Genomic DNA, 27,119 nt, shown 5'->3' with positions numbered 1-27,119 from the left:
GTAGGCCATTTAGAACAGAGATGAGGAAAAACTTTTTTAGTCAGGGAGTTGTGAATCTGTGGAATTCTCTGCCTCAGAGGGCAGTGGAGGCTAATTCTCTGAATACATTCAAGAGAGAGCTAGATAGAGCTCTTAAGGATAGCGGAGTCAGGGGGTATGGGGAGAAGGCAGGAACGGGGTACTGATTGAGAATGATCAGCCATGATCACATTGAATGGCGGTGCTGGCTCGAAGGGCCGAATGGCCTACTCCTGCACCTATTGTCTATTGTACCGTTGACCCTGTGCCAACCTACAAATGACAACAATTTTTTTTTAAAATTATTTTTAAAAAAATTATACTATTTGTTTTTAATTCTTCTCGTGGATTCTTCTCACTTGTCAAAGAACTCATCACTTTCCTTGACCATCCATTTCTTCAAACTAAACAGGATCATTCAGAGCTTTGGCATTCTGTCGCTCCCAAACGTGAACTCGTTTACTCGCACTGCTGAGATATCACTCATCTCACTGTCACTTCTGCCAACTCTCTATTAATTTCTCCAACATCCTCCTTCTTTGGCTTCTCATCCTTCCATAATCATCAAGATTCAGCAAGAATTTACAGTTTCCAAACTTATTTTCTTTAACCCAAGTCTCTTTCCATTAAAGACCCTTGCAAAGCTTCTCAAATAATCTTTAGCCATTTAGGTTCATAGAATTGTGCAGCACAGGACCTTTAGACTAATCATGGCCATGCTGAATTTTTTGTCCATCTAAACTAATCCTACTTGCCTGCAATAGGTCCATAAATCACACTGTCAGTAAACGCCGATTTGTTTCAGACTCAAAATTAGTTTCTATATTTATCCCATTTTACACCCTTACGTTCAGCTTTCAGCCCTTCTGTCCTTTCACATCTCCTGCCTCCCTCCCTACCTATTACATACTCCTTTAATTCTTTCCTATCTTTTTGCCTTCTTCCATATTTTACTTCACCTCTAATCTTTAGAGTTCTGAAAGGCACAAAAGATTAGTTCTGTCTCTCTCCCTGCAGATGCAAGCTGACCTGCTGCACATTTCCAACATTTTCTTCCGTCTTTTTAATCCAGCTAAATGTCCATCCTTTTATTACCTGGATCTAGTTTCTTCCACTTTCCTCTCTGAACTCTCTTGGAATATTTTTGTCACAAGATTCCCAACGCGAGTTCACATTCATGTGATCTGCATCCAATGTCTTCTGAGTACATTGTCCCAAAGCAGCCCATTATTCAATTCTTTCCAAACTCAGGCAGCCCTATGCTGAGCAACCCTTGACTCCAGTAAATGCTCCAGTACTAGTCAAGTATGACTCCATCTCTTGCAAATTTGTGGACCCAATCCTGTGCACGTCAGTGTTTTGTACTCTTTTCTAAAAACTAATTGTTGAGGTTCACTAAGATCTTTTTACCTGACTGATTTGTTATTCCCTTGCGATACCCCAGTAGCTAAACTGTTTGTCACGACTGCACAACGACCTCCTTTGAGAAGTTCTCTCGTGCCTAATCTTCTGCAGATGCACAATCTTCTGCATCACCACTAAGTCCTCCGCAAGATTACCTTAATTCCTCTTCAAACAAAAATGACAATTTATGCATCCAGTGTCATGCATCTTCATGCAGTCTATTGTAATTTATGCTTTACATGAATACATTTTTTTGGGCACACATCGTAATATATATGGTACTGAAAAGTACAGAACATACCGTTCAATTATTTCACAAAGCATAGATTGAAAATAATTTTCAAGTTATAAAATTATGTGTGCGTCAGACAAAGGTGAAATGTAGACTGATTGAGAAACATTTCAATTCCATGCAAAATGGGCCCGAGGGGGGAAAAATGATCAAGATGTCTGCCTGCCACCAGCATTAAGAGGCCTGCATAATTACCAAGATACAACCACACTCCAATGTAGTTGGAGAGCTGAGATGTCAAGAGTCAACTGAGTCATCAGACAAGTCTCGGCAAGATCTGGAGTAACCCAGCGAGTCAGGTAACATAAGCGGAGGGAATGGAAAAGCAACGTTTCAGGTCAGGACCCTTCTTCATCAGTCTGAAGAACAGTCCAGACCAGAAACAACACCTGCCCATTACCTTCAAAATGCTGCCTGAGTTGCTGAGTTACTCCATCACTCTATGTTTTTCTCATGATTCCAGCAGCTGCAGTTCCATGCATTTTGAATCCCAAATGGGGTTAGACTTTAGAGTTTTTACAGATACAACACTGAAATAGGCTCTTCAGCCCACCAAGTCTATGCCGAACAGCAATCAACCTGTGCACTAACACTATCTTACACACTGGGGACAATTTTACTGAAACCAATTACCCTACAAGCCTATACGTCTTTGGACTGTGGGAGAAAATTGGACCACCTGCGGAAAGCCCACGCAGTTCCAGGGAGAACGTACAAACTCCGTACAGATAGCACCCATGGTCAGGATCAAACACGGGTCTCTGGCGCTGCGAGGCAGCAACTCTACAACTGTGCCACAGTGCCACTAGTTGCACACGGCCAGCCCAATGACATAAAGGTTCCCATCAGCTATCGCCAGTCAGTGGGAAAGGAAAGGTGAAACCGGCTTCCAGGGTAGCAGTGCACCATCCTGGGCAAACAAGCTTGCCACAATCAGCAGATACAGCTTCACAAGCTGCATCCCACACATCCAGGCTTGCTGTGTTGTCCATAGTCAATGCTTGCAGCAATATGCAAGGAGCTGGTGGAAGTGAAATTGTCACTGCTGCTGAATAATTGGCAAGAGAAGTCACTCACGCTGCATCATTCACGCGGAGGATTGATGATGGTTCATTCCTCTCCAATGCAGTCAATAAGGCTGATTAATGCACAAGCAAGGTGAGGTAAAAACATGATTGCTGAGTCCTCTTTGGGTTTTTTTAATGTCTGATTTGCTTCTTTGTTTCTCCTACCCTTGATATAAACCCTTACTCAATTCAGCAAAATTATCGCAGTTATAATTTAAAAAAATTAAATTAGTTTTAATTTATGGGCATTGGTGCCAGCATGCCGCAATGCTAAATGATAGTTCTGATTCATTCACAGTAAAATATGATGATGACCAAAAGTCTAATTAGTGTGGTGCTTAAATGCTTCATACAGTGAAATAATCAGCCTGGGTGGTGGAAGGCAATAAAAACACAAGAACAGCCTGTACAAACGTCAGTAATGAAAGTAAAATAGATTCCACCTGTCACAATCCATTCCAGTTTCTCAGTTCACTTTATAATAGATGCTTAAGGTGTCCCACATGGAGCAAGACCATATAATTGAACAAAAATGATATGAATATAATTGCAATCGATCTTCCCACTTTATCCAACACAAAACTTTCCCTTTCATGATAAGCAAAATTTTGCTTTAATGTATCGTCTATTTCTAATGAGCCCGTGTTCTGTAATAATTATACTCCCCAGAGCCAACTGCAAGAAAATGGCTACAAACTTTTTTTGTCAGATAATGTGAAATAAGTATAGAGATACTTATGTTTTCTTTAATTAAGCAGCATGACAACAAATTGCAGATGGAAATTGTTTTGGTAATTCCAATTCATAAGTTCATAAGTTACAGGAGCAGAATTCGGCCATTCGGCCCATCAAGTCTACTCCTTCACTCAATAATGGCTGATCTATCTTTGCCTTTCAATCCCATTCTCCTACCTTCTCCCTTTAACCCCCGACACTCGTACGAGTCAAGAATCTGTCATCTCCGCCTTAAAAATATCCATTGATTTAGAAACATAGAAACATAGAAAATAGGTGCAGGAGTAGGCCATTCGGCCCTTTGAGCCTGCACCGCCATTCAATATGATCATGGCTGATCATCCAGCTCAGTAACCTGTACCTGCCTTCTCTCCATACCCCCTGATCCCTTTAGCCACAAGGGCCACATCTAACTCCCTCTTAAATATAGCCAATGAACTGGCCTCAACTACCTTCTGTGGCAGAGAATTCCACAGACTCACCACTCTCTGTGTGAAGAAATGTTTTCTCATCTCGGTCCTAAAAGACTTCCCCCTTATCCTTAAGCTGTGACCCCTGGTTCTGGACTGGAGATTTGGTCCCCACAGCCCTCTGTGCATTTAATTCAATTGTCTCACAAATTAATCATTACAGTAGTGCACAGTACTGCACTCAGGAAAGCTAAGTAAATAAATAAACTGTGAAATCAAAACCAAGGTTCAACCCCGAGTTTCTGCTTCTGCCTTTCAGAGGGCTGAACTCCAAATGACAAAACTCCCTGATAAATTGTTAAAAAAAACCCACTGGACTAAATTGTTGGCCAAACAATTTAATCATTGGCCTATGAGTCCTGTTCTTTTAAAGTGTTCTCCCTCCTCTTGCCTGATCTGCTTTTTGCCAGATTTTTTTTGTTTGTTTTCTTCATTTTTCTGGGCATCGCTGACACGACCAGCACTTAGTGCCCATTCCAAATTGCCCTTGAGAAGAGATAGATAAATATTTCCAGGTGTGTGACTTGGTGGAAATCCAGAGATGGTGTTTCCTTGCACCAGCAGCCCTTGTTCTTCGTGAGGTATTTGCTGTTCGATTAACCCTCGTTAATAAATTCTATGCATTTTGTAGATGGTACGTACTGGTGCCAATGTATAATGATGTTGGAGAGTGAATATTTAAGGTAGTCAATGGGATGCGCATCAAGCAGGCTGATTCATAACGAATGCAAAAAGATAGACAACTGGGTTTACCTTTTCCCTTCTAATCAACAGGGCTGGCAATCTCCATTCAAATCCTGGGTTAAATATGCCTACACCACACCTGGCTGAAATAGGATGGCAGAAGCAAATTTCCCAGTGCTAACATGACTTGAAATTGAAATATTATTTATCTTTCTTATGGTGAGAACATGTGATTGTCTGTGAAATGGAGGTAAATTGTGGCAAGGGAGGACCTCCGCATGATAAAAGACACAAAGTGCAGGAATAAGTCAGCGAAAACATGGATAGGCAACGTTTCAGGTCAGGACCAGTCTTCAGACTGTGCACATTTGTATTATTAATTTCTGTCTTTGCAGAATGGGCCTCCAATTCTGATTGCTGCCACTGACAGCGTAAATCTGAAGATGTTTTACAAAATAATTCAGCTGTTTAAAGGCAGCACTTCAGCACAAATAAAGTTTATTCTTCTTGGGCGAGGAGGACTTTCTTCTGTAGTAATAAGGAAATACTGATGCTGGTTTATATTTTTAAAAAGACACAAAATGCTGGTGCAACTCAGCAAGTCAGACAGCATCTCTGGAGAGCATGGATGTGTGACATTTTGGGCAGGGACCCTTCTTCAGACTTTCTTCTGCTCCAGTACTGTCGGTGTATGTGGGACCCACAGATGATGTCCCCTGTGGCCTGGTAGGTATTTGAGTTGCCTGGTTAAGTTCTCTGCTCCTTGGCCTCGTGGTCCCAACGCAGGGACTTTACATGCTCACTATCATGCTGGTTGCATTTTTTTTTTTCATTTTGACTGGTCATTGCCAGTAATTCCCTTCAGTTAGTTAGGAGGTTACACTTTATAATGTGGATGTTGAGAATGGCCTTTCCTATCAGCAAATCGCCGGCAGCCACAGAGACATTAGTATCTGTCGCTAGAGATATACCGGGAGAAATGGAGGGCTGGTTGAGGATGTTCAGAGCTTTGGTGCTGGTGATGTTGGACTCGGAGAGGACACTGACATCGACTTGCGTATGCACCGCTGCATTAGGACCATCCATATTCTGCAATTGAGATCGGAATCCCCATCCCACCACTGAGACGGTGGTCTGGACTCCTTATGCAGTCCACCATCCGGTCAGTCACTGTGCGTCTCTACAAGACTGTTGCCCGTACTTGGACCACTTGCTTTCACTCCTGTTGCATGGCCTGTAGTACCATTAAATTCCTGCTCATGGTGCTGCTGAGCTTATTGCCGTTATTTAATACAACACTGCCACCTGCAGACTTCTCCTGAAACTTGAGCACCACAGAAATAATTTCCATTGCCAACCCAACGGCAATAAGAATTCTGTGAGATTTTAATGCACCTTTGGAACATATAATTTTCCTCAAAGGTTCACGGTTTGTGGATGGCTCCATTGTAATCATTTGGGCGGCATGGTGGTGCAGCGGTAGAGTTGCTGCCTTACAGTGCCAGAGACCCGGGGTTATCATATCATATATATACAGCCGGAAACAGGCCTTTTCGGCCCACCAAGTCCGCGCCGCCCAGCGATCCCCGCACATTAACACTATCCTACACCCACTAGGGACAATTTTTACATTTACCCAGCCAATTAACCTACATACCTGTACGTCTTTGGAGTGTGGGAGGAAACCGAAGATCTCGGAGAAAACCCACGCAGGTCACGGGGAGAACGTACAAACTCCTTACAGTGCAGCACCCGTAGTCAGGATCGAACCTGAGTCTCCGGCGCTGCATTCGCTGTAAAGCAGCAACTCTACCGCTGCGCTACCGTACCGTTCGATCCTGTCTGTGGATGCCGCCTGTACGGGATTTGATTTTAGATTTTTTTAGATTTAGATTTAGATTTAGAGATACAGCGCGGAAACAGGCCCTTCGGCCCACCGAGTCCGCGCCGCCCAGCGATCCTCGCACATTAACACTATCCTACACACACTAGGGACAATTTTTACATTTACCCAGTCAATTAACCTACATACCTGAACGTCTTTAGAGTGTGGGAGGAAACCGAAGATCTCGGAGAAAACCCATGCGGGTCACGGGGAGAACGTACAAACTCCGTACAGACGGCACCCGTAGTCAGGATCGAACCTGAGTCTCCAGCGCTGCCTTCGCTGTAAGGCAGAAACTCTACCGCTGCGCCACCGTGCCGCCCTCCCCATTCTCCCCGTGACCATTTTGGTACATTCTCCTCGGTTTGGTAAAAAATGTCCCTCATGTGTAGGGTAGTGCTAGTGTATGGGGATCGCTGGCCTTCACAGACTCAATGAACCGAAGGGCCTGTTTCCGTGCTGGTATCTCTAAACTAAACTAAAAATGTATAGTCTTTCCGCTGACTAGTTAGCACACAACAGAAAGCTTTTTCACTGTACCTCGGTACACGTGACAATAAACTAAACTATCTATTCTCCATCTTCTGTAGCATTCAAAAAATATTTTGACCTGTGGCGGGAAAACATCATGCCAAATAGCTGTAGAAATTCACAGGATCTCCTCCTGGATGCAATAATACAGCAAATAATCTGCATTGTTTTTTACTAACTGTGTTTATACCGAGATTAAACGCAGTGATTAATTTAGTTTAGTTTAGAGGCACAGCGTGGAAACAGGCCCTTCGGCCCGTCGAGTCCGCACCAACCAGTGATCCCCGCACATTAACACTACCCTACACATACTAGGGACAATATACACAATACACCAAGCCAATTAACCTACATACCTGTATCTGGGAGAAAACCGAAGATCTCGGAGAAAACCCACGCGGTCACGGGGAGAATGTACAAACTCCGCACAGACAGCAGCCGTAGCCGGGATCGAACCTGGGTCTCTGGCACTGCAAGCGCTCTAAGGCCGCAACTCTACTGCTGCGCCACCGTGGCTGCCCACAACAAGTGATGCGACGTGTTGCTAAAAATCTTTCAAAAAATCTCCTATTGTGGCACTTAATTTTATAAATAAGATTACACAATTCTAGTATCATTGTTTTTACTGTTTAAAAGGAAGGTACAAGCAGAAATGCAAAAATTGAAAGCAGCAGTTTGGCATTAATCGCATAATTTCAGAATTAAGTAAAATTTAGCATTCTGTATTCTAAGCAGGTAGACAATGTTGATTACTGCCTTATTACTGCCCATATACAATTACTCCAGCACTTTAATATATAATTTTAAAAGGTTTAAGAGGGCGTAGTCATCTGCCTTCAAACATTAAAATGCTAAAGCTTGAAAAGACTGCTTTCTTCTGAAAAAAACTGATTAGAAATGCTACTTCCTTAATCTAAAATTACATCGAAGAAGAGGTACATCAGTGCAATTGCATGTGATTATAATGTGAGATCCAGCCCCATGCTACTGCCAGCTAATTATGGTAATCAGTGTCCTGAAATGCAGATTAGACTTTAACATTTCTTAATGCAGAAACATCAGCTACAACTTGCACTATTTGCACGTCCAAACATTAATTTTCAAACTGAATCTTTCTCTTCTAGTTTGGTAAACCTTTCAGGATCTTTAACATTTCTTGTAGTAATTCAAATATTGGGCAAAATTCAGTGAATCACTTGGTATTTAATTTCCTGCAATCATAATATTAAAGAGCGCAAATATGCCAATCAGTCAATTTTGGCTGTGGTAGCTCCTTGAAAGAACTAACTGATTGTCTATTCACCTGCCCTAACACCACAACCTAGCAACGTTACTCTTTGAAGAATTATTCAATTCCATTTTGAAAGGGGTTACTGAAGCTGCTTCACTTTGCACAGACAGGGACATAATTACATATCATGCCAAAAATAAAAATATAAACCCATTTCCTGTTCTTTTGCCAATCATCTTCAATCTGAAATAACCAGGTGCAGCTGGAAGAGACCCGAGGCAATTCCTCACACTCTCGTCCAACTACCTGCAAACACCCTCACACCACCATCTCCACTTCTCCCATCAGCCACACAAGAACCCATCGCCACAGGATCATGAAGACCCAACCAAGTGCTTGTCACCTTTTACCATCCGCAGTGCACTTCAATCTCCCAGGGGCTGTGGCCAAGCTGCTGCCTTTACCAAGCTTACCCGAGCCACAGCTGCGAACTTGTGCTCAAGCCTGCCGCCACCCAACAGGAAGCCGAGCTTCCAATTAACCTGGTCATAACTTGGAACAATCCCCCCAATCTCACAGCACAGACAAAGTCAAAACCTGCTCAGTGAAGAATACCATCTACATGAATGTCCACAGCACTGATTAGCAAGGGTGTCAGGGGTTATGGGGCAAAGGCAGGACTGTGGGATTGAGAGGGAAAGATAGATCAGCCATGCTTGAAAGACGGAGTAGACTTGATGGGCCGAATGGCCTAATTCTGCTCCTAGAGCTTATCAAATTGTGACATCTTTTAAATGTTTAAATCCATGACTAGACACAAAGTGCTTGAGTAACTCAGCGAGTCAGGCAGAATCTATTGAGAAAACGGATGGGTGACGTTTCGGGTCGGGACCCTTCTTTCAGCCCCATAAATCCTCGTCAGCTTTGCAGTCAGCAAAGCTCCACCCACAGCATTGCCTCCTGTCAAACGGCAGAGATCACTGCACCATCCAATGCCAGCCCGCCATCTGGACCCAGAGGGTTTGGAAGGACAGCAGGATCAGGGCTTTGCATTAGGTTGGGACTATTCTTTAGAAAAGAGAATACTTGCAGGTAAATGACTAAAGGTCCTTTAAAAACCCATGAATGAGTTTGAAAATGAAACCTAGCATATAACCAGGGACCAGAAATACAGGATAAACACAATTAACAAATCCACTGAAGTAAGAGGAAATAAGAGAAAATTCCCTCTAAATGGTGGCTGAGGCAAATTGCTGTGATCAGGAAAAGGTGAAAAGAAAATCGAGATACTGAGAGGCTAAGGTGAGGAATGAGCAATGGAGGAAACTTGTGTTGAACAAAAACAGCAGAGATTAAATGTATCAAACATCCTGGTTCAGTGTTCATTGTGCAGATTATAATGATTTGCAGTATTTCTGTGCAATAAAATAGATTAGAATGATAAATAATTCTACGTAGAAGACATCAATGCAATTATGCATTACCATGAAAGGAAGTTCCTACAAAATGATTGTAGTGTCTTTGGAATTGATATGTCTATTGAGGAATGACTTGCAATATAATGTGGATAAATGTGAAGTTATCCACTTTGGCGGCAAGAACAGGAAAGCAGAGTATTACCTGAATGGTGGCCAATTAGGAAAAGGGGAGATGCAACGTGACCTGGGTGTCATGGTGCACCAGTCATTGAAAGTAGGCATGCAGGTGCAGCAGGCAGTGAAGAAAGCGAATGGTATGTTAGCATTCATAGCAAGAGGATTTGAGTATAGGAGCAGGGAGGTTCTGCTGCAGTTGTACAGGGCCTTGGTGAGACCGCACCTGGAGTATTGTGTACAGTTTTGGTCTCCTAATCTGAGGAAAGACATTCTAGCCTTAGAGGGAGTACAGAGAAGGTTCACAAGATTGATCCCTGGGATGGCAGGACTTTCATATGAAGAAAGACTGGATAGACTAGGCTTGTACTCGCTGGAATTTAGAAGACTGAGGGGGGATCTTATTGAAACATATAAAATTCTTAAGGGGTTGGAGAGGCTAGATGCGGGAAGATTGTTCCCGATGTTGGGGAAGTCCAGAACCAGGGGTCACAGCTTAAGGATAAGGGGGAAGTCTTTTAGGACCGGGATGAGAAAACATTTCTTCACACAGAGAGTGGTGAGTCTGTGGAATTCTCTGCCACAGAAGGTAGTTGAGGCCAGTTCATTGGCTATATTTAAGAGGGAGTTAGATGTGGCCCTTTTTGCTAAAGGGATCAGGGGGTATGGAGAGAAGGCAGGTACAGGTTACTGAGCTGGATGATCAGCCATGATCATATTGAATGGCGGTGCAGGCTCGAAGGGCCGAATGGCCTACTCCTGCACCTATTTTCTATGTTTCTATGCAACCTGGCATCTACTGCAGGGCACCAGTTCTATTGAGATACCATGAAATATTAAGGAGGTTCTGCAGCAGTCTGCAGCACAATTCTCGCAAATGGCAAACAAGAGGGTTTTAGTTTAGTTTAGTTCAGAGATACAGCAGGGAAACAGGCCCTTCGGCCCATTGAGTCCACGCCGACCAGTGATTCCTAAACTCTAACACTATCCTACACACGCTAGAGACAATTTACAATTTTAACATTACCTTCATCATCTACCATTACAATTATACCAAGTCAATTAACCTGCACACATATACAGCTTTGGAGTGTGGGAGGAAACTGGAGACCCTGGAGAAAATCCACGCAGGTTACTGGGAGAACGTACAAACTCCATGCAGACAGCAACCATAGTCAGGATCGAACCCTGATCTCTGGCGCCGTAAAGCAGCAACTCTACAGCTGCACCACCATGGGATTTTGATGCTGAACATTGAGATACAGTTTACCCTCGTTATTACAGACCTCTTTATAAAGGATTTTGGTTATAGCGGACAAAATCTGTTGTAACTGAGGCGTCCGTTCACATCAGGCAGGTCAAGTCTGGCATTGGGCTTTGGGCTGTGTGATTTTTACAATCTCCCTCACAAAACATAGGCATTTTATAGGGTTACGAAAACTCCAGGATTGAAAATAATTACACAACCTCAAAATGGAGATATATTGTGAGTCTGATGGTTAACCACCCAGTGGTAGCCCAGTGCAGTGTTGATCGTGATGTTTGTTTGTTTGTCCAAATGAGCAGCCGTGTTACAAACAAGATCACTTCCCACCTAAAGACTGCAATTTCAATCAAAGTTTAACACTAAGCATTGGTCACCAGAGTGTAAAAAGGCTTATAACTTGAGAACGGATTCACCAGAAAGACGATTACATTGCATTGAAGATTCCCAAGGCGGACATTTTTAAATGAGGGAGAAGAAGAGAAAAAATATTGATTGTTGATACTAAATGACAATTATTTCCTATACAAATTATTTCCTATTTCTTTTAAGAATCAATTAAAATCAAAGAAGATTAATTAAAATTACTACATTATTGTTTAAAATAGTTCAGGTATAGATTAACAATGTTATGGATTACATTAAAAAACAGCAAAATAATCTAAATCGACTTACCCCTGACTTCTAACATGCAGGTAGTTGTATCATTTCCTAATTCATTAATTGCCCAACAGGTGTAGAATCCAACATCTCCCCTCTGAACATCCTTTATTTCCAAAGTATTATTTTTGTGCACAAAATAATTAGAGCCCTCAAGTGGTGTTTCCATGTCTTCCTTTAGCCTAGCAAAAACATGGGTAAAGATTATGTTTATTTTTAATTTATAAATAGTGTAACAATGGTGATGCATAATGTACTCGGGTTTAAAATTTACATTACGCTTTAGAGCAGAACTGATTCTTTTTTTATTTCACTAGATATTCAATTCATTAAAAAGTCTCATGTACGCAATACTGATAATTGAAATTTATATTTTCAAAGCATAGAAACATAGAAAATAGGTGCAGGAGTAGGCCATCCGGCCGTTCGAGCCAGCACCGCCATTCAATATGATCATGGCTGATCACCCAGAATCAATACCCTGTTCCTGCTTTCTCCTCATTTCCCTTGATCCCGTTAACATGTTGCGTTATGGAACATAATTTTCATTTTCATAATTTTCATTCAGTAACATCCTTTCAGCAAACAATGTCTGTGGGGGTGCTAACACAGACTTTAAGTAATCTGTGTGATTTGGGCGTTCCTTACTCCAGCAAAGGTCTTACAATGGTCACCCAGAGGTTTAGTGCATCCAGCACATCACCCTGGACCTTCAACCAAGTCAGTCTGCAGCATTTGCTGGTGAGCAATGCCATGTTCTGGAAGGCCTGTGAGTTTCAGAGATTGGAGGGTGTTGATGGTTTGCCAGCAGCAGGTGATGTTTGCCTCATGTTTATCCCTGGCGACTGCCTGTGTGGTACTGAACCCTCTATAATGCAGCAGCTGGTGGGGACAGACCTCGACAAATGTCCACCTGCGTCTCATCCATGACTTTCCTGGCGAAAACACATTCACCGACGGTGATGATTAATGATTTCCATTTCCAATGCAGCCATCATGAGAACGGTAATGTGGTGCTGCCAATACGCTGAACATGCAGGAATGATCAGGCCCAAAGAGGCTTTCTCACCATGAACCAATCAAAGTCTTGGTGCTTGTTTGAAAGCATCGGTGATGATGCATTCTGCCCAATGACTTGGACAGTCTGGTCGGGGATAGACCCCGCCGGATCCACTGTTTTCATAGATGGTAAAATTGTACAACATATATCTTCTTCTGGATGAAACCAGTTCTTACCAGAATACGGTGGGGAGAGGAGAGCCGAACACTTTACAGTGAAGACGAGCCACTCTCCCTTCTATTGTAATGTATCGCTCGTTATCAGGAGTCATCATCATTGGGGCAAGATCTGTCGGTGAATAGTGATAGAAAAGTCAAATTAGGCACAAAAGAATCATTTTCTTCCATTTGAGGACATCTAAATGTTTGAAGCTTCATGTTATTTAAAGTATGTTCTTTTTTGACATTTACCATTCCTGAGCTCATTGAAAGACTGAGACTGGATTGATGCACATCAACACACTGAGTGTGACTGTCAACAATCATTACATACAGAAATAATCTATTGAGATTAGAAATTATTCTGCTTTTGAGAAAGATGGCCTTGGAGCGTGCATACTATGTGGCTGGGAGATTTGGGTCAGCCAATTAACAACAATTTATTTTTTCAAACTAGCATCTGCAGTTCCCAAGAACAAACTGCTGACAGGACGTCCCCTGTAAGGATAGTGTTTGGGAAAGCAATAGTATGTGATCCATAGGTTCCTGCAGGGAAGCATGTGTTAATCAGCTGAAAATAGACACAAAATGCTGTAGTAACTCAGCAAGACAGGCAGCATCTCTAGAGAAAAGCAATGGGTGACGTTTCGGGTCAAGACCCTTCTTCAGACAGGATTTGGCTGCCAAATTTATCAGAGGCTTGTGAAATCTGAATCAGTTGGATGTACCAATATGAATAATTAGAGATCAGGGATATTAGTTGATAATGGACAAGAATTGCAGAGACTACTCAACTCTGTGTTCAAATACCACAAGAGCATCTGAGGCATTTAAATTGCATTAACTGAATAATAAAGAGTAAAAGGACTGGAACAATAATGCTGAACTAGAAACTACAGAATAATAGAAACTGCCATCTGATTCGTCTGTCTCGTATAAGCATTGAGAACTGAGGTCTTTATAAAATCAGGTCTGTGTGTGACCCCAGCGCAACAGCAATCATTCTTAATCTTCTGAAATGGCCTAGGAAACCAATCAGTTTTCTTCACCTTTGTGACCAAGTACAGTAAGAATAAAGCCTGACAGATCATATGTGTAGGAACGAACTGCAGACGCTGGTTTAAACCAAAGACAGGCACAAAAAGCTGGAGTAACTCAACAGGACAGGCAACATCTCTGGAGAAAAGGAACGGGTGACGTTCGGGTCGAGGCCTTTGTTCAGATGAAGAGTCTCGACCCGAAACGTCACCCATTCCTTCTCTCCAGAGATGCTGCCTGTCCCGCTGAGTTACTCCAGCTTTTCTATCTTACTGACAGACCATATAATGTTTGCTAAAGGCACACCCAGCCTTATGATTCAGAGCTAAAAGCACCAAGCTCTACAGAAGAGCTGCACATCAGCCTGTTCTCAAGAAACATGATTAGTTTAATCTTTAGTCAATTTCCACTCAATGCCTCCTCTCAGTCATCAGTAAAGCAATGGAAGCTGTAGAGAGAAGAGGCTGCAGATGCTGGAAGCTGGACCAATGAACAGACTGCTGGAAGAACTCAGCAGGTTGAGCAGCATCTGGTTCAGCAAATGGTCAGTTGTCATTTCAGGTCAGAATCCTTCATCTGATGTTGTTGGACAATAGCTGAAAACTGGCATTTTATCTTCAACAACCTATTCACTGCTTGGGCTTGGTTCAATGTCCCAGAGCTCATTAAGTCACACTTGGACAAATGACTGAACAAAAATAGACAATCTCAATTCCACACTCAGTCGGTTCCGTTTATTGTCACATGTGAAAGCTTTTTGTTGCGTGCTAACCAGTCAGCAGAAAGACAACACATGATTATATTCGATCCATTTACACTGCTCTTGACATCATGACAGCATCTGAATGGGTGCGGAAGACAGAAGGAAGGAAGGTCTACTTCATTTTCCTGGGCTTTGTGGGGTATTGTGCACCATATTGGCCTCCAAACTTGAGAAGGAGCATATCGGCTTTGGAGAAAATGTACATTTACACGATTGATCTGAGAGAGATTGAGTAAAGTTGTCTCATTAAGATGATTCTGAGACTAGATGCCTCAAGATCATTTTACTTGGTGCAAATTCTAGAAAGAGGAAAACATTTAGAACTGAGACTACAAGAATTTTCTTCCCAGAAGGTTGTGGATGCTCTATCCTTGAGTATGTTCGCGGCTGAGTTAGATGGAGTTTAGAACATGAAGGCACAAAAAAAAATGATGATCTGGGTGGATGGGGAAGAGGTTGCATGTCTTACTCCTGTTTCTATACTAGGGAATGAGAATACACTCCCTGGATTCATGCTTGAGACAACAGAATGTGGCTTTGAATATGGAAGGGCAACTATCAGCTATATTTATGATGGTGCGATCAATGGCTGGGTATTCTGTAGAAAGTGACTCGCTTCTGAGCTAATCAAAACTGGGCCTCTACTCGCTGGAGTTTAGAAGGTTGAGGAGGGACCTCATTGAAACGCAGAATAATGAAAGGCATAGATAGAGCGGATGTGGAAAGGATGTTTCCACTGGTGAGAAAGTCTAGGGCCAGAGGTCATAGCATCAGAATTAAATGGCGCCCTTTTAGAAAGGAAATGAGGAGGAAATTCTATGGTCAGAGGATGGTTAATCTGTGGAACTCAGTGCCACAGAGGACTGTGGAGGCCAAGTTCAGTGGATATTTTTAAGGCAGAGATAGACAAATTCTTGATTAGAACGGGTGTCAGGGGTTATGGGGAGAAGGCAGGAAAATAGGGTTAGGAGGCAGAGATCAGCCATGATTGAATGGCGGAGTGGATTCGATGGGCAAAGTGGCCTAATTCTACTCCTATAACTAGTGAACTCGTGAAAACATTATCATCAAAATCAGGCAAAAGTCAAGGGGGTGATGGAAATTCTCCACATGCCTGTACGAAGTTTGCACGCTCTCTCTGTGACCATGTGGGTTTCCTCCGGGTGCTCCCGTTTCATCCCACATTCAAAAGACGTGCGGTTTTGTAGGTTAGTTGGTTTCTATCTATTGTCCCTCGTGTGTAGGATAGAAGTCGTGTATGGGTGATCATTGGTCGGCATGGATTCGGTGGGTCGAAGGGCCTTGTTTCCACCCTGTATCTCTAAACTAAACTAGTCTAGGCCTCAATTCCATCTTCATAGATAGTCTCTTGATGGTTTGTTTCCATTCCAGTTTTGAAGTGACTCACAAGACCAATACTGGAACTGCAGAATTACAGACTCACAAGACCAATACTGGAACTGCAGAACTACAGGTGGGGCAGGGGGGGGGGGTCACACAACGGATTTCAGATGCTGTAATCTTTAGTAAAAACTGGAGGGGCACAGCGGGTCAGACAGGGGTTGTGGAGAGTTTGCAAGGTGTTGCACTCCATTTGCAACTTCATTAGCAAATTGTGTGTGCTTCTAATACATGACTACGAGGTTAACTAGCTCATTCTTGATGCCTAAGTTCACTCCATGAAAGCAATGTCCCTCTTCCAGTTTGCCGCTCCAAAAGGAAATATACTGGTGCCTTTTCTTTAAGATGCCCATCTCTTGCCCAACTTGTTTTACTCGGTGCAACAACGTCGATGTCATAGCACCTGAGTTCCCAAGTAATAATAGTAGAGTAGCCATCAGGTCTGTCACTGTTGAGGTGGGCCCATCGAACACCACAACCACCAGGGCTAAAGTGAACACTCATCAAGTGCAAGTACAAGTGCACCATCAAGTGCAAAGCAGCCCAGATGGTGAGCTAACCATGATAATTGCATCCACAAAATGCACCGCCAAAACCCCACCAAGTAATCTTCATCGACTCTCCAGAATCAGCAAGCCTCACAAGTCAGAATATAGCTCATAGCCTTTGGAAGTTTCCTTCCAAATCACTGACCATTTTGATTTCAAGGTAGAATCACTGCTTCTCTATTGTTGCTGGAACAGGGTCTTGGGTTTGCTCACTTAACAGTAGAGTAGCATACCTTCATGACAAGAATCACAACACGTCAAGCAGATGGATCGGCATCATTTTATCTAGGATTATTTGGGACACTCTTTAAATGCTGCCCTTTCCAGCCATGATCAAATGCTTCTGAGAGTATAAACATGATGCACGGCTGCCAACTACTATGGAGTCATCTCAGGTATAGAGGCCAATACGGTGCACAAGACCCCATCAATTGTGTGCAATGCTCCTTCCTTTGCAGTTGTCTTCAGTAAGACAATGAATAAGCTTACAGTGACCGTAATGATATGTTACCAAAGTAACAATCCAGCCTAATGACCATTATACTGAGAATTTTCATATACATTAGTGATAAATGAAGCAGATTCACCAACTGCTTTACCGTTAGCTGTTTAAATGAAGTGTTTCTAACTTGGGCTTCTAAAAACCTCAATCTACTCCCAGTCACTGAAATATTAACCACACAGGAACCTCGTGTTATCGAGCTATTGCTCAGTTCCGGTATCTGCTTCGATTTGGCTTGCTTAGACTCATTGCACTCAAGCTGAGTTCCAGATTGTTTGACACATCTTTAATTGGCTGTAAAAATCTTCCAAAACACGTCATTTTTAATCAAATGTCAGCAAGACCCATTTAATTTGTTTTGCACATCAAAGTCACGATTTTTAGTGGGCAATCAAATGAATGAAACAATACTCTGATAACCTTTAGACAGACCAATTCACTGAAATTATTCATCTCATCAGCAAATTTCAAAGAATTACAGCCCAAAATAAACTGATGCTTTTATTTAAGTTAACGCCATGAAACATAATCTGATTTAGACTTTTTAAATGCCTTTTTACTTTTCATTACACATTACACAAAGGAGGCAAGAATTTTACTTAAACGATTAGTTTTTCTTAATATGCACCTTTTGCATGTCTGTTTAGAATAAAAGAGCAAATATTTCGCAACCTCCCAAATTGATTTTTTAAGTTGTTTCATAAGTAAAACAAGCTCCCTGGGTAGAAACATAGAAACATAGAAAATAGGTGCAGGAGTAGGCCATTCGGCCCTTCGAGCCTGCACCGCCATTCAATATGATCATGGCTGATCATCCAGCTCAGTAGCCTGTACCTGCCTTCTCTCCATACCCCCTGATCCCTTTAGCAAAAAGGGCCACATCTAACTCCCTCTTAAATATAGCCAATGAACTGGCCTCAACTACCTTCTGTGGCAGAGAATTCCACAGACTCACCACTCTCTGTGTAAAGAAATGTTTTCTCATCTCGGTCCTAAAAGACTTCCCCCTTATCCTTAAGCTGTGCCCCTTGGTTCTGGACTCCCCCAACATCGGGAACAATCTTCCCGCATCTAGCCTCTCCAACCCCTTAAGAATTTTATATGTTTCTTCCTGCCAATTCTAAATGTTTCATCATTTTGATAAACCTTTAGACAAATGAAGGCAGAGGTTGAGGAAGGAGAGAAGGTCATTGGGATTAGAGTGCCTTGAATAAATAGGTCAATACCCTTCATAGAAAACGCCTGATTGCACTGATGACTGGCTGGTGGGTCAATAGAGAACTGCCTGTTAATTTAGAGTTTAGTTTGTTATTGCAATGTACACAGCAGGATGTCAAGGAATTCTGCACATGAACATGACACGATGGTGCAGCGGGTAGTACAGCTTCAGCGGCCCAGGCTCGAGCCGCCTGTGCGGAATTTGCACCTTCTCCCTGCGAACCACAAAGGTTTCCCCCAGGAAGGCTCTGGTTACCCCGTGTGCGGAAAGGTAGTTGGACAATTGGGGAGGAGGTGGATCGGTTAATGAGAGAGGGCAGGTTGGAGGGAAAATAGTTGGAATTGGGATGGATGGGACAACCTGAGAGCTGGCTCCTTCTATATCATGCACATATGAGAATATGAATATGTGAGAAAACAAAAGAACATTCTGGAAGTTGTGTCATAACTTCAGTATCATACTGGGCTTAATCCGGGGCATGCTCCAGATCTTACTGAGCCAAGGAGTAAGACACAATTTTTGTTCATCCCTTCAGATTTAATCTAGGCAAAGTTGGTACAACCAACACAGGCCTGTTCACAAGAACAAGGCTAATGACCATTAATAAAATTGTAACAAGGCTTTTTTTCATGTTGAAATGAGATTGAATTGACATTTCAATCATTTATGTTCGCTCATGGTGCTCCAAGTCAATTTATTATTTTTAATTTTTATTCATTATTGTTTTAACCATTTTAACTTTTAGCAACCATTGCTAAATGTCTGTCATCAGAGATGTTTGAAAAGGTCTAATCAAGGCAGGAGCTATCAAAAGGTCATCAGGGGATGGCTGTGGGAGGCTCCCCAGTATATAGGGGGTTGTAGAGAATTGATGTGAAGATAGACACAAAATGCTGGAGTAACTCAGCGGGATAGGCAGCCTCCCGGGAGAGAAGGAATGGGTGACGTTTCAGGTCAAGACCCTTCTTCAGACTGAGAGTCGGGGGGGGGGGGGGAGATACAGAGATAAGGAAGAGTAAGATGTGAGAATGAGACATCATAGGGGGTGGAGATCAAGGAAAATGTAAACCAGCATCTGCAGTTCCTTCCTACAGAAAACCGATGGGGTTAGTATATTAAAAAAGACCATTAACTGCTTGGGAACAGGTTTGCTAAACATGGTGAGAAAGAACAGCTTCTGAACTCAAGGTTATAAATAGTGTTTGATACATGCTATTCACTCGACGTAGATAAGGAAGCCTGCTTTTTAGCAGTGTGTTCTCTGTGAATGTCCAGTGTCTCGTCTGCCAGTCATGTTCAATCTTCAGTCCTTGAGTCGTAATTCCAATGTCTTTGTTAGTTATGATATATCCAGTTTTTTGTTAGGGTCTGCAGACATTTTAATGCTTTGCTCTGATACCGTAAACAGTTGTGCCAGAATAAAAAGTTTTAAATGTAACTTCTGGATTCAACAAATCATTGCTAATTCAGTGATCCTACACTCAGCTACCACTACCCACAGCCAAGTTATAGAATGGACTAGACTGTCGAACCATTGAGGTTGTGGGGCTCTTTGCAGTTGTAAGAGATTGTTACAATCGAATGTTCCCAATGTTGGGGGAGTCCAGAACCAGGGGCCACAGTCTAAGAATAAAGGGGAGGCCATTTAAAACTGAGGTGAGAAAAAACCTTTTCACCCAGAGAGTTGTGAATTTGTGGAATTCTCTGCCACAGAAGGCAGTGGAGGCCAATTCACCAGATGAATTTAAAAGAAAGCTCATGGGGCTAGTGGAATCAAGGGATATGGGGAGAAGGGAGGCACAGGTTACTGATTGTAGATGATCAGCCATGATCACAATGAATGGTGGTGCTGGCTTGAAGGGCCAAATGGCCTCCTCCTGCACCTATTTTCTGTTTCTATGAACATAGATCAAGGGTGTGAGGGTGACAGTGCGAGTCGGAATCCAGCAAGACCTGGCCCATTTAACAATTCTGAAAATATCATTTCTTGTTCCAAATGAAGTCCAATCCATTAGATCTTTTACATTTTTTGTTTAACTTTTTAAAAAATATTAAGGAGTGAGTTGATGAACAGCTCATATTCTGCTTGGACAGCTTCCAACCCAACACCATAAACAATGATTTCTCCAATTTTAGGTAATTATACTATGTCTGGACCCTCTCCCTTCCTCTCTCAACCCCCCTCTCCTCTGCCCCACCTATTTCTCCCCTCCGCCTACATTCCTTCCTCTAGTTTCACAATTCGCAACTCTTTAATCCCTTTGTTTCACACATTCTGTCTTTTCATCCTTTGTCCAACCATCTGCCTGAAAATAAAACAGGTCCTCACTTGTATCAACCTATTTCCTGCCAGCCTCTGTTCTGCCCCTCCTCTTGTTCAGCTTTCTTTCTCCCTCCCCCACTTAGAATCCGTCTGAAGAAGGGTCCCAAACCAAAACGTCACCTATCCATGTTCTCCAGAGATGCTGCCTGTACCATTGAGTTGCTCCAGCACTGTGTCCTATTTTACACAATATTTCCATTATTTAGAAAAATCAATTGGATGCAGAAGATTGGTGCATATTAAATGTGATAGCAAGTACATCAGTGAAATGTTTCTAGATCATTGAAGAGTTTCTGAAATATGAACTTTTTTTATACTCGACGCAGGAGGATCTTATTGAGGTGTATAAAAACGAGAGAGGAATAGATCAGGGAGACACACAGAGTCTCTTGCCCAGAGTAGGTGAATCAAGGACCAGAGGACATAGGTTTACGGTGAAGGGGAAGAGATTTAATAGGAATCTGGTGTAACTTTTTCACACAAAGGGTGGTGGTTGTATGGAACAAGCTGGCAGAGGAGGTAGTGGAGCCAAGGGATCGCAAGCTCTGATGGTCAGTCCATGGCCCCAAGGTGGGGCTCAAAGTCAGTCTCGAGCAAGGTCACCAGCTCCATGATGTTAGGCCGCAGAGCGACTGGAGATATGATCCGGAAAACAATCGCATCTCCGGCAAGGTAAGAGATTGAAAAAAAGTTTCCCCTGACCTTGTCCCCCACCCCCCACACATAAAACAAACCAGAGAACATTAACACATACTTTTAAAATGCACTAAAAATAACAAAAAAGACGAATAAACGGACAGACTGTTGGTGAGGCTGCCATCTCTGACGGCGCCACCCGGTGGAATATAACCGGGATATGATAGGTTTGGAGGGATATGAACCAAACGCGCGAGCAGGTGGGATTAGTGTAGCTGGGACATGTTGGCCGGTGTGGGCAGGTTCGGCCAAAGGGCCTGTTTCCATTTTGTATCACTCCATGACTCTATGAAGAATGAAAAAATAAACATATTCCGATTTGTGTTCAATTAATACACTCTACCTCCACTGCCTCATTATCATTGTCATCAATCCATTCACCATGGCATTCCAGAGTAGGGTTTGTACTTCTTCCTCTTAACAGGTGCAATTATGTGACGTTTTACGTACACATTTTGGGAATGTTTTAGTTTTGAGTCACCTTTCAATTCATGATAAAGAAAGGTTCTGTAGAGTATTATGGTACTGGACTTGAGGATTACTTTTCAAAATAAACTGCCAACATGTTGACGCAATGTACAAACTTTAAATGCAGTGCCATCCCAATGGCATGCTTTCACATTTATGAACTGCACTTTCAAGAACAAATTGAATAAGTGACTTGACGAATCCTGTTTCAGTGGTGTAATATGCACGATAAACAATCATTCACATTATTACTTACTTAGGACATTGACAATGGCGTTGGCAAGAATGGATCCATGTTTATTAGAGGCTTCACACTGATAGACTACACTGTCATTCAGCTGCAGATTTGTGAGAGTGATAACGCCCTGAGAAATCTTGCGATTTTTTGCTGGCTGTGTCTCTGTAATACATAAACATTTATTTCTTATTAAGACCCATCAATTTTGGTGCAGAACAATTTTCATTTCATGCAACTATTGATTTCCAGTGACAAATAATGATGAGGAAATACTGAATGCTGCTACTTCAATTAATTCAAGGAGGTGTTACAATTGAACTGTGATAGCTCCTTCTTGATCCATCAGTTTTAAACCACAAAAGCTAACCCCAGCATCTTTCTCATTATTATAGTCATTTACTTGTTAAACAAATTTTCTTCAAACTTTCAAAGTAATTTTGCTTTGCTTTGTGGTACAAATCATTCAGTGCCAATTTGTTGAAAACTGATCATTCTTGAAATCCAGCAACTCAGAAACAAGATGTTGAAACAAAGAACGGCAGATGGTGATTTATACCAAAGATAGACACAAAGTGCTGGAGTAACACAGTAGGTCAGGTAGCATCTCTGGAGAAAAAGGGTAAGTGACGTTTCGGGTTGGAACCAGAATGGGTCCCAACCCTTGGGTCCCAGAGATCTTGGTCGAGACCCAGTTTGAAGAAGGGTCTCGACCCAAACGTCGCTTATCATTTTACCCCAGAGATGCTGCCCGACCCACTGAGTTGCTCCAGCACTTTGTGTCTATCTAACTCACAAAACAAAATCTGCATGAATCAAGTATAGGTATGCCTCTGGCATTAAGTTGCATTTGAATCATCTCCGTCGAACCTCAACCCAGTCCACAGTCTTCTTCCCCTAACCTTCATCCCAGCGCAGAGACCAATATCCAATGATATGGAAAATAAGAAAAACTCCTGCAGTCTGTGGAAAGTTGACCTAAAACAAAACAGTAAAATGTAAATGCTCAGCAGATCAAAGTATCATCTGTGGAAAGAGAATCAAAATTAACTTTTCAGGTCAAATAACCTTTGTCAGAACTAGGAAAGGGACAGGTGACTCTAAGTTGCCGAGACAGTGCAGTGAAATGGATAGTTCTGATACAGGGTCTGTATCAGAGTTAGTTATTTTTGCTCAAAGTCATCCATCTGCAATTGCAGTTCAGATTTTTCCACTCAACCAGTGCAGCCTGACTTGCTGGACATGTCCAACAGCTCAGGTGTTAGCAACACAGACAAAGAGGCATAATCAATCCACCATCTCCAACATGGTCCCACCATCAGTCACATCTTCCCATCCCCACTCCTTTCCACCCTCTGCAGAGACCGCTCCCACCCAAACCACCCCCTCCCAGATACTTTCCCCAACAATCACAGCAGATGTAATACCTGTCCCTACAACTCCTCCCTCACCTCCATCCAAGTGCTCCAGCAGCCCTTCCAGGTGAGACAGAAATACACGTGCACCTCTTCAAATCTTATCTACAGCCTTTGGAATGCCTGAGGTGGCCTCCTTTACATTGGCAAGGCCAGCCATAAACTAGATGACCATTTCACTGATCACTTGCGCTCGGTCCGCCAAGGCCTGATGGATCTCTCGGTTGCTAGCAATTATAACTCCCATTTCCATGCCGGCCTTTGCTGTCCTGGGCCTCTTTCATTGCCAGTGAGGCCTCCTACATACTGGAGGAATAGCAGGTCATATTCCACTTGGGTAACTTACAACCCATTAGTCTGCATATTAAGTTATTCAATTGCAAGTAACACCTTGTAGTCCCTCTCTCTTTCCTGTGTTCCTCCCCCACCCCACCCCACCCCACCCCACTCCAGTGCTTACGTATTTCTCCCACTGTCCTGCCCTTCTTAGCCACCACCCCCCTCCCCCCCCCCCCCCCAATCTTCCATAGATATCTCTCCCTCTGGCTTGACATTTCACTCCCCTTCTCTCCTCATTTGACATCCTCGTGTCTACTTTTCACCGATAGCCTTTGTCCACCCATCTGGCAACCAAACCCTCTACGTCTCCATCTATCTATCCTTTGCAAGGTTTCTCCTGCCCCCACCTCTTTTCCAGCTTTCTCCGCCAGGACTACATTCAGCCTGAAGAAGAATCCTACGCCAAAAAGTCACCTTACAATTCCCTCCGCAGATGCTGCCCGACTCGCTGAGTTACTCCAGCACTTTGTGTTTCACCCTCTAAATATTCCGCTTACACATTTGACCCAACCTCACCAGGTCAGACGGCGGCACAGCGATGCAGCTGGTGGAGCTGCTGCCTCACAGCGCCAGAGACCGGGTTTGATCCCGACCTTGGGTGCCCATTGTGACCGTGTGAGTTTCCCCTGTGACCCTGTTTCCTCCCACATCCCAAAGACGTGCAGGTTTGTAGGTTAATTGGCCGCTGCAAATTGCCCCTAGCGTATGGGAAGTGGGAAAGTGGATTAACATAGAACTAGTGTGCATGAGTGGTCAGTGGTCGACGTGGACTTGGTGGGCTGAAGGGCATGCTGTATCTCTAAAAACTAAAAAACTTAAAAACTTAAACAAATTATTCCCTTTATCCTGTCCATTGCTTCCAGGTTCCACTCTGCTACTTACAATGACTTTTTCTTTTAAATCGCCTCTTCCCAGTTCTCATGAAGTCTGAGATTTAAAACGTTAGCTCAGAAGGTGTCAGACATTTTCTGTTTTCATTACAGAACAAAATCCTGTCATCTGTTTATATCTAGAATCCTGCACAGTGGCCCAGCTAATTGTAATAGAACAAGAACATTGAAAATAACTCACACAAAATAATATTAACCTTTGTTTGGCCTCATTTCCTCTGACATCTTTCTTGAAAGATAAGGCAGTGCGAGACTGCAGAGCAAACAATGTTAGCCTGTGCAGTCTCCCCGCTGTACTCGATTATGGAGAAACAGCATCAATCTCAATCACAGAGAGGACCATTAACAACAGGCTGAAAGAACAGCGACAATTTAGAGACAACCCATTGCCCTGCTCCATGTTAGCACGCAGAGAGAAATGCAGTCAATGCACCTGTTGATTTGGTACAAAATAAATTCAACCAGTCTTTCTGAAGGACGAAACACTAAGTCACATGATGTATGAAAGACATGAGTGAGCGGGTGGAAGGAGAGGGACAAAGGGACAAAGGGAGGAAATGGGGGGGGGGGTGGTGGGGGTGAGGACAAGGCAATGTTGGAGGAGAAGTCCATGGAGGGGGCAAAATCCAATCACTTCCCCGTTGTAATTGTGCAGCTTTCATATCGGATAAAAACACTCAGGCTTTGCTTATGCCTTCAGGCCCTTGAGTATCAGATCCAGCCAGGTGTAATTAAAAACAACTGGGAAAATCGATCGTTGCCTCTCACCTCAGGAAGAATGACTTCTCTGACATGATTCTCCTACTGAAACGATGGATGGTTAGGGGGGGGTACTGTGGATGGATGGGTGGGGGATGGGGGGGGGGTGGGGGGAGGGTGTAGGTGGTGGTGTTCTGGAGGTGGGGAAGGGGAAGCTGGCCTATTTCTTCCTGCTGGACCTCAACATTTAACAGGGCCTCGGGGGGGTGCAGAAGGAACATATTGTGGATCAAGCAAAGCAAGGCTCGCCTGTGAAAAAGGCGATAAAAATCTCAGCAGCCAGCTTAGCCACAACCTTGCCGTATGTCAAAACAGCAAAGCAAAACTTTCAAAACATAAAAACTAAAACACTTCCATGCTCACAAACATTTCCAAACCTATCAAAACACCAGCGGAAATTTAAGCATATAAATATATAACCAATCAAATAGAGTGGCACAATGGCACAGAAGTGGAGTTGCTGCCTGACAGCGGCAGAGAACCGGGTTTGATCCGGACGCTGTCTGTACAGTGTTTGTACCTTCTCCCTGTGACCCAGTTTTTTCTGGGTGCTCCGGTTTCCTTCCACGCTCCAAAGACGTACGGGTTTGTAGTAACAAATGGCTTCTGCAGATTGTAAATGTGGTTTGTGGGATAGTGCTAGTGTATGGGATGATCGCTGATCGGCGCGGACTCAGTGGACCGAAGGTCCTATTTCCATACTGTATCTCTAAAGTCGAAATCAACGGAGAAGCAATCCTTAAATCATATCCAGCTGGGAAAAGGAGCTCCAAATTGGTTTCTCCACTGTAAGTGTTAGGGAATGTCAACAGTGTCCCACCCCCAGGCTGAATTCCAGCACCAGGACACAGCTCACTACACTAATGCCGACCGCAACTCTTGCACTTCCCGGTTCATGTGCGCATGTGCAGAACTGCAGAAGTTGCTGCTCGTTCATATTGGTGAACCATTCCAGTTTAATTGATGTCGCCCCCAAATGCCCATGCCAATATCCTTTCGACATCATCTGATCTTTTCTTAATTCCACATTCCGAAGATAGAGCATATCAAGCTTAAAGCCGGCCAGGAATTTTGAATGGTGCAGCAAGAGGTTGAACTCTGCTTAACAGTGGCTTTACCCTGCGAATAAGGAAGTCAACAGGCAGAAAATGCCAGAAGCGGGCATGGATGACAGAGATGCTCTCAGGGAAAACCAGACATCACCATTGAGTTTGCGCTAACCAAACTACCAATCAACCCAGGAAGCAAGCACCGAATCTTGGGCAGAAGGATCACACACATCCGTTTGGCCTTCTGCGCAACATTCATAATAAAAGCATAAAAGATAGTTAATGCAAACTGGACATCAGAGGTTTGAAAGTTTAGTTTAAAAATATTTGACATTGGAGGAATGTTAGAAGTTCAGAAGTTGGAAAAAATTCAATAGTACCATGTAAAAATTCAAGAAATTTACCAAAAATCCAAGAGTGCCA

General features: G+C 43.0%; 1 protein-coding gene across 7 annotated transcripts in view; it reads right to left on the bottom strand.

Moving 5' to 3' along the window:
• Positions 1 to 27,119, bottom strand: part of chl1b (cell adhesion molecule L1-like b) — a 639,417-nt gene that overhangs the window by 299,825 nt on the left and 312,473 nt on the right. For all 7 annotated transcript variants that reach the window (XM_078414480.1, XM_078414482.1, XM_078414481.1 and 4 more), the window contains 3 exons: positions 22,266 to 22,409; positions 13,070 to 13,181; positions 11,849 to 12,015 (listed from right to left, as the gene is read on the bottom strand). In XM_078414480.1, coding sequence (XP_078270606.1) covers positions 11,849 to 12,015; positions 13,070 to 13,181; positions 22,266 to 22,409 — 423 coding nt within the window. The remainder of the gene's footprint in view (positions 1 to 11,848; positions 12,016 to 13,069; positions 13,182 to 22,265; positions 22,410 to 27,119) is intronic.

Source organism: Rhinoraja longicauda, chromosome 17, assembly GCF_053455715.1.
Source record: "Rhinoraja longicauda isolate Sanriku21f chromosome 17, sRhiLon1.1, whole genome shotgun sequence".
NCBI lineage: Eukaryota > Metazoa > Chordata > Chondrichthyes > Rajiformes > Arhynchobatidae > Rhinoraja > Rhinoraja longicauda.
The sequence above is the reverse complement of the archived record's forward strand: the minus strand, read 5'-3'. Positions and strand labels throughout refer to the sequence as shown.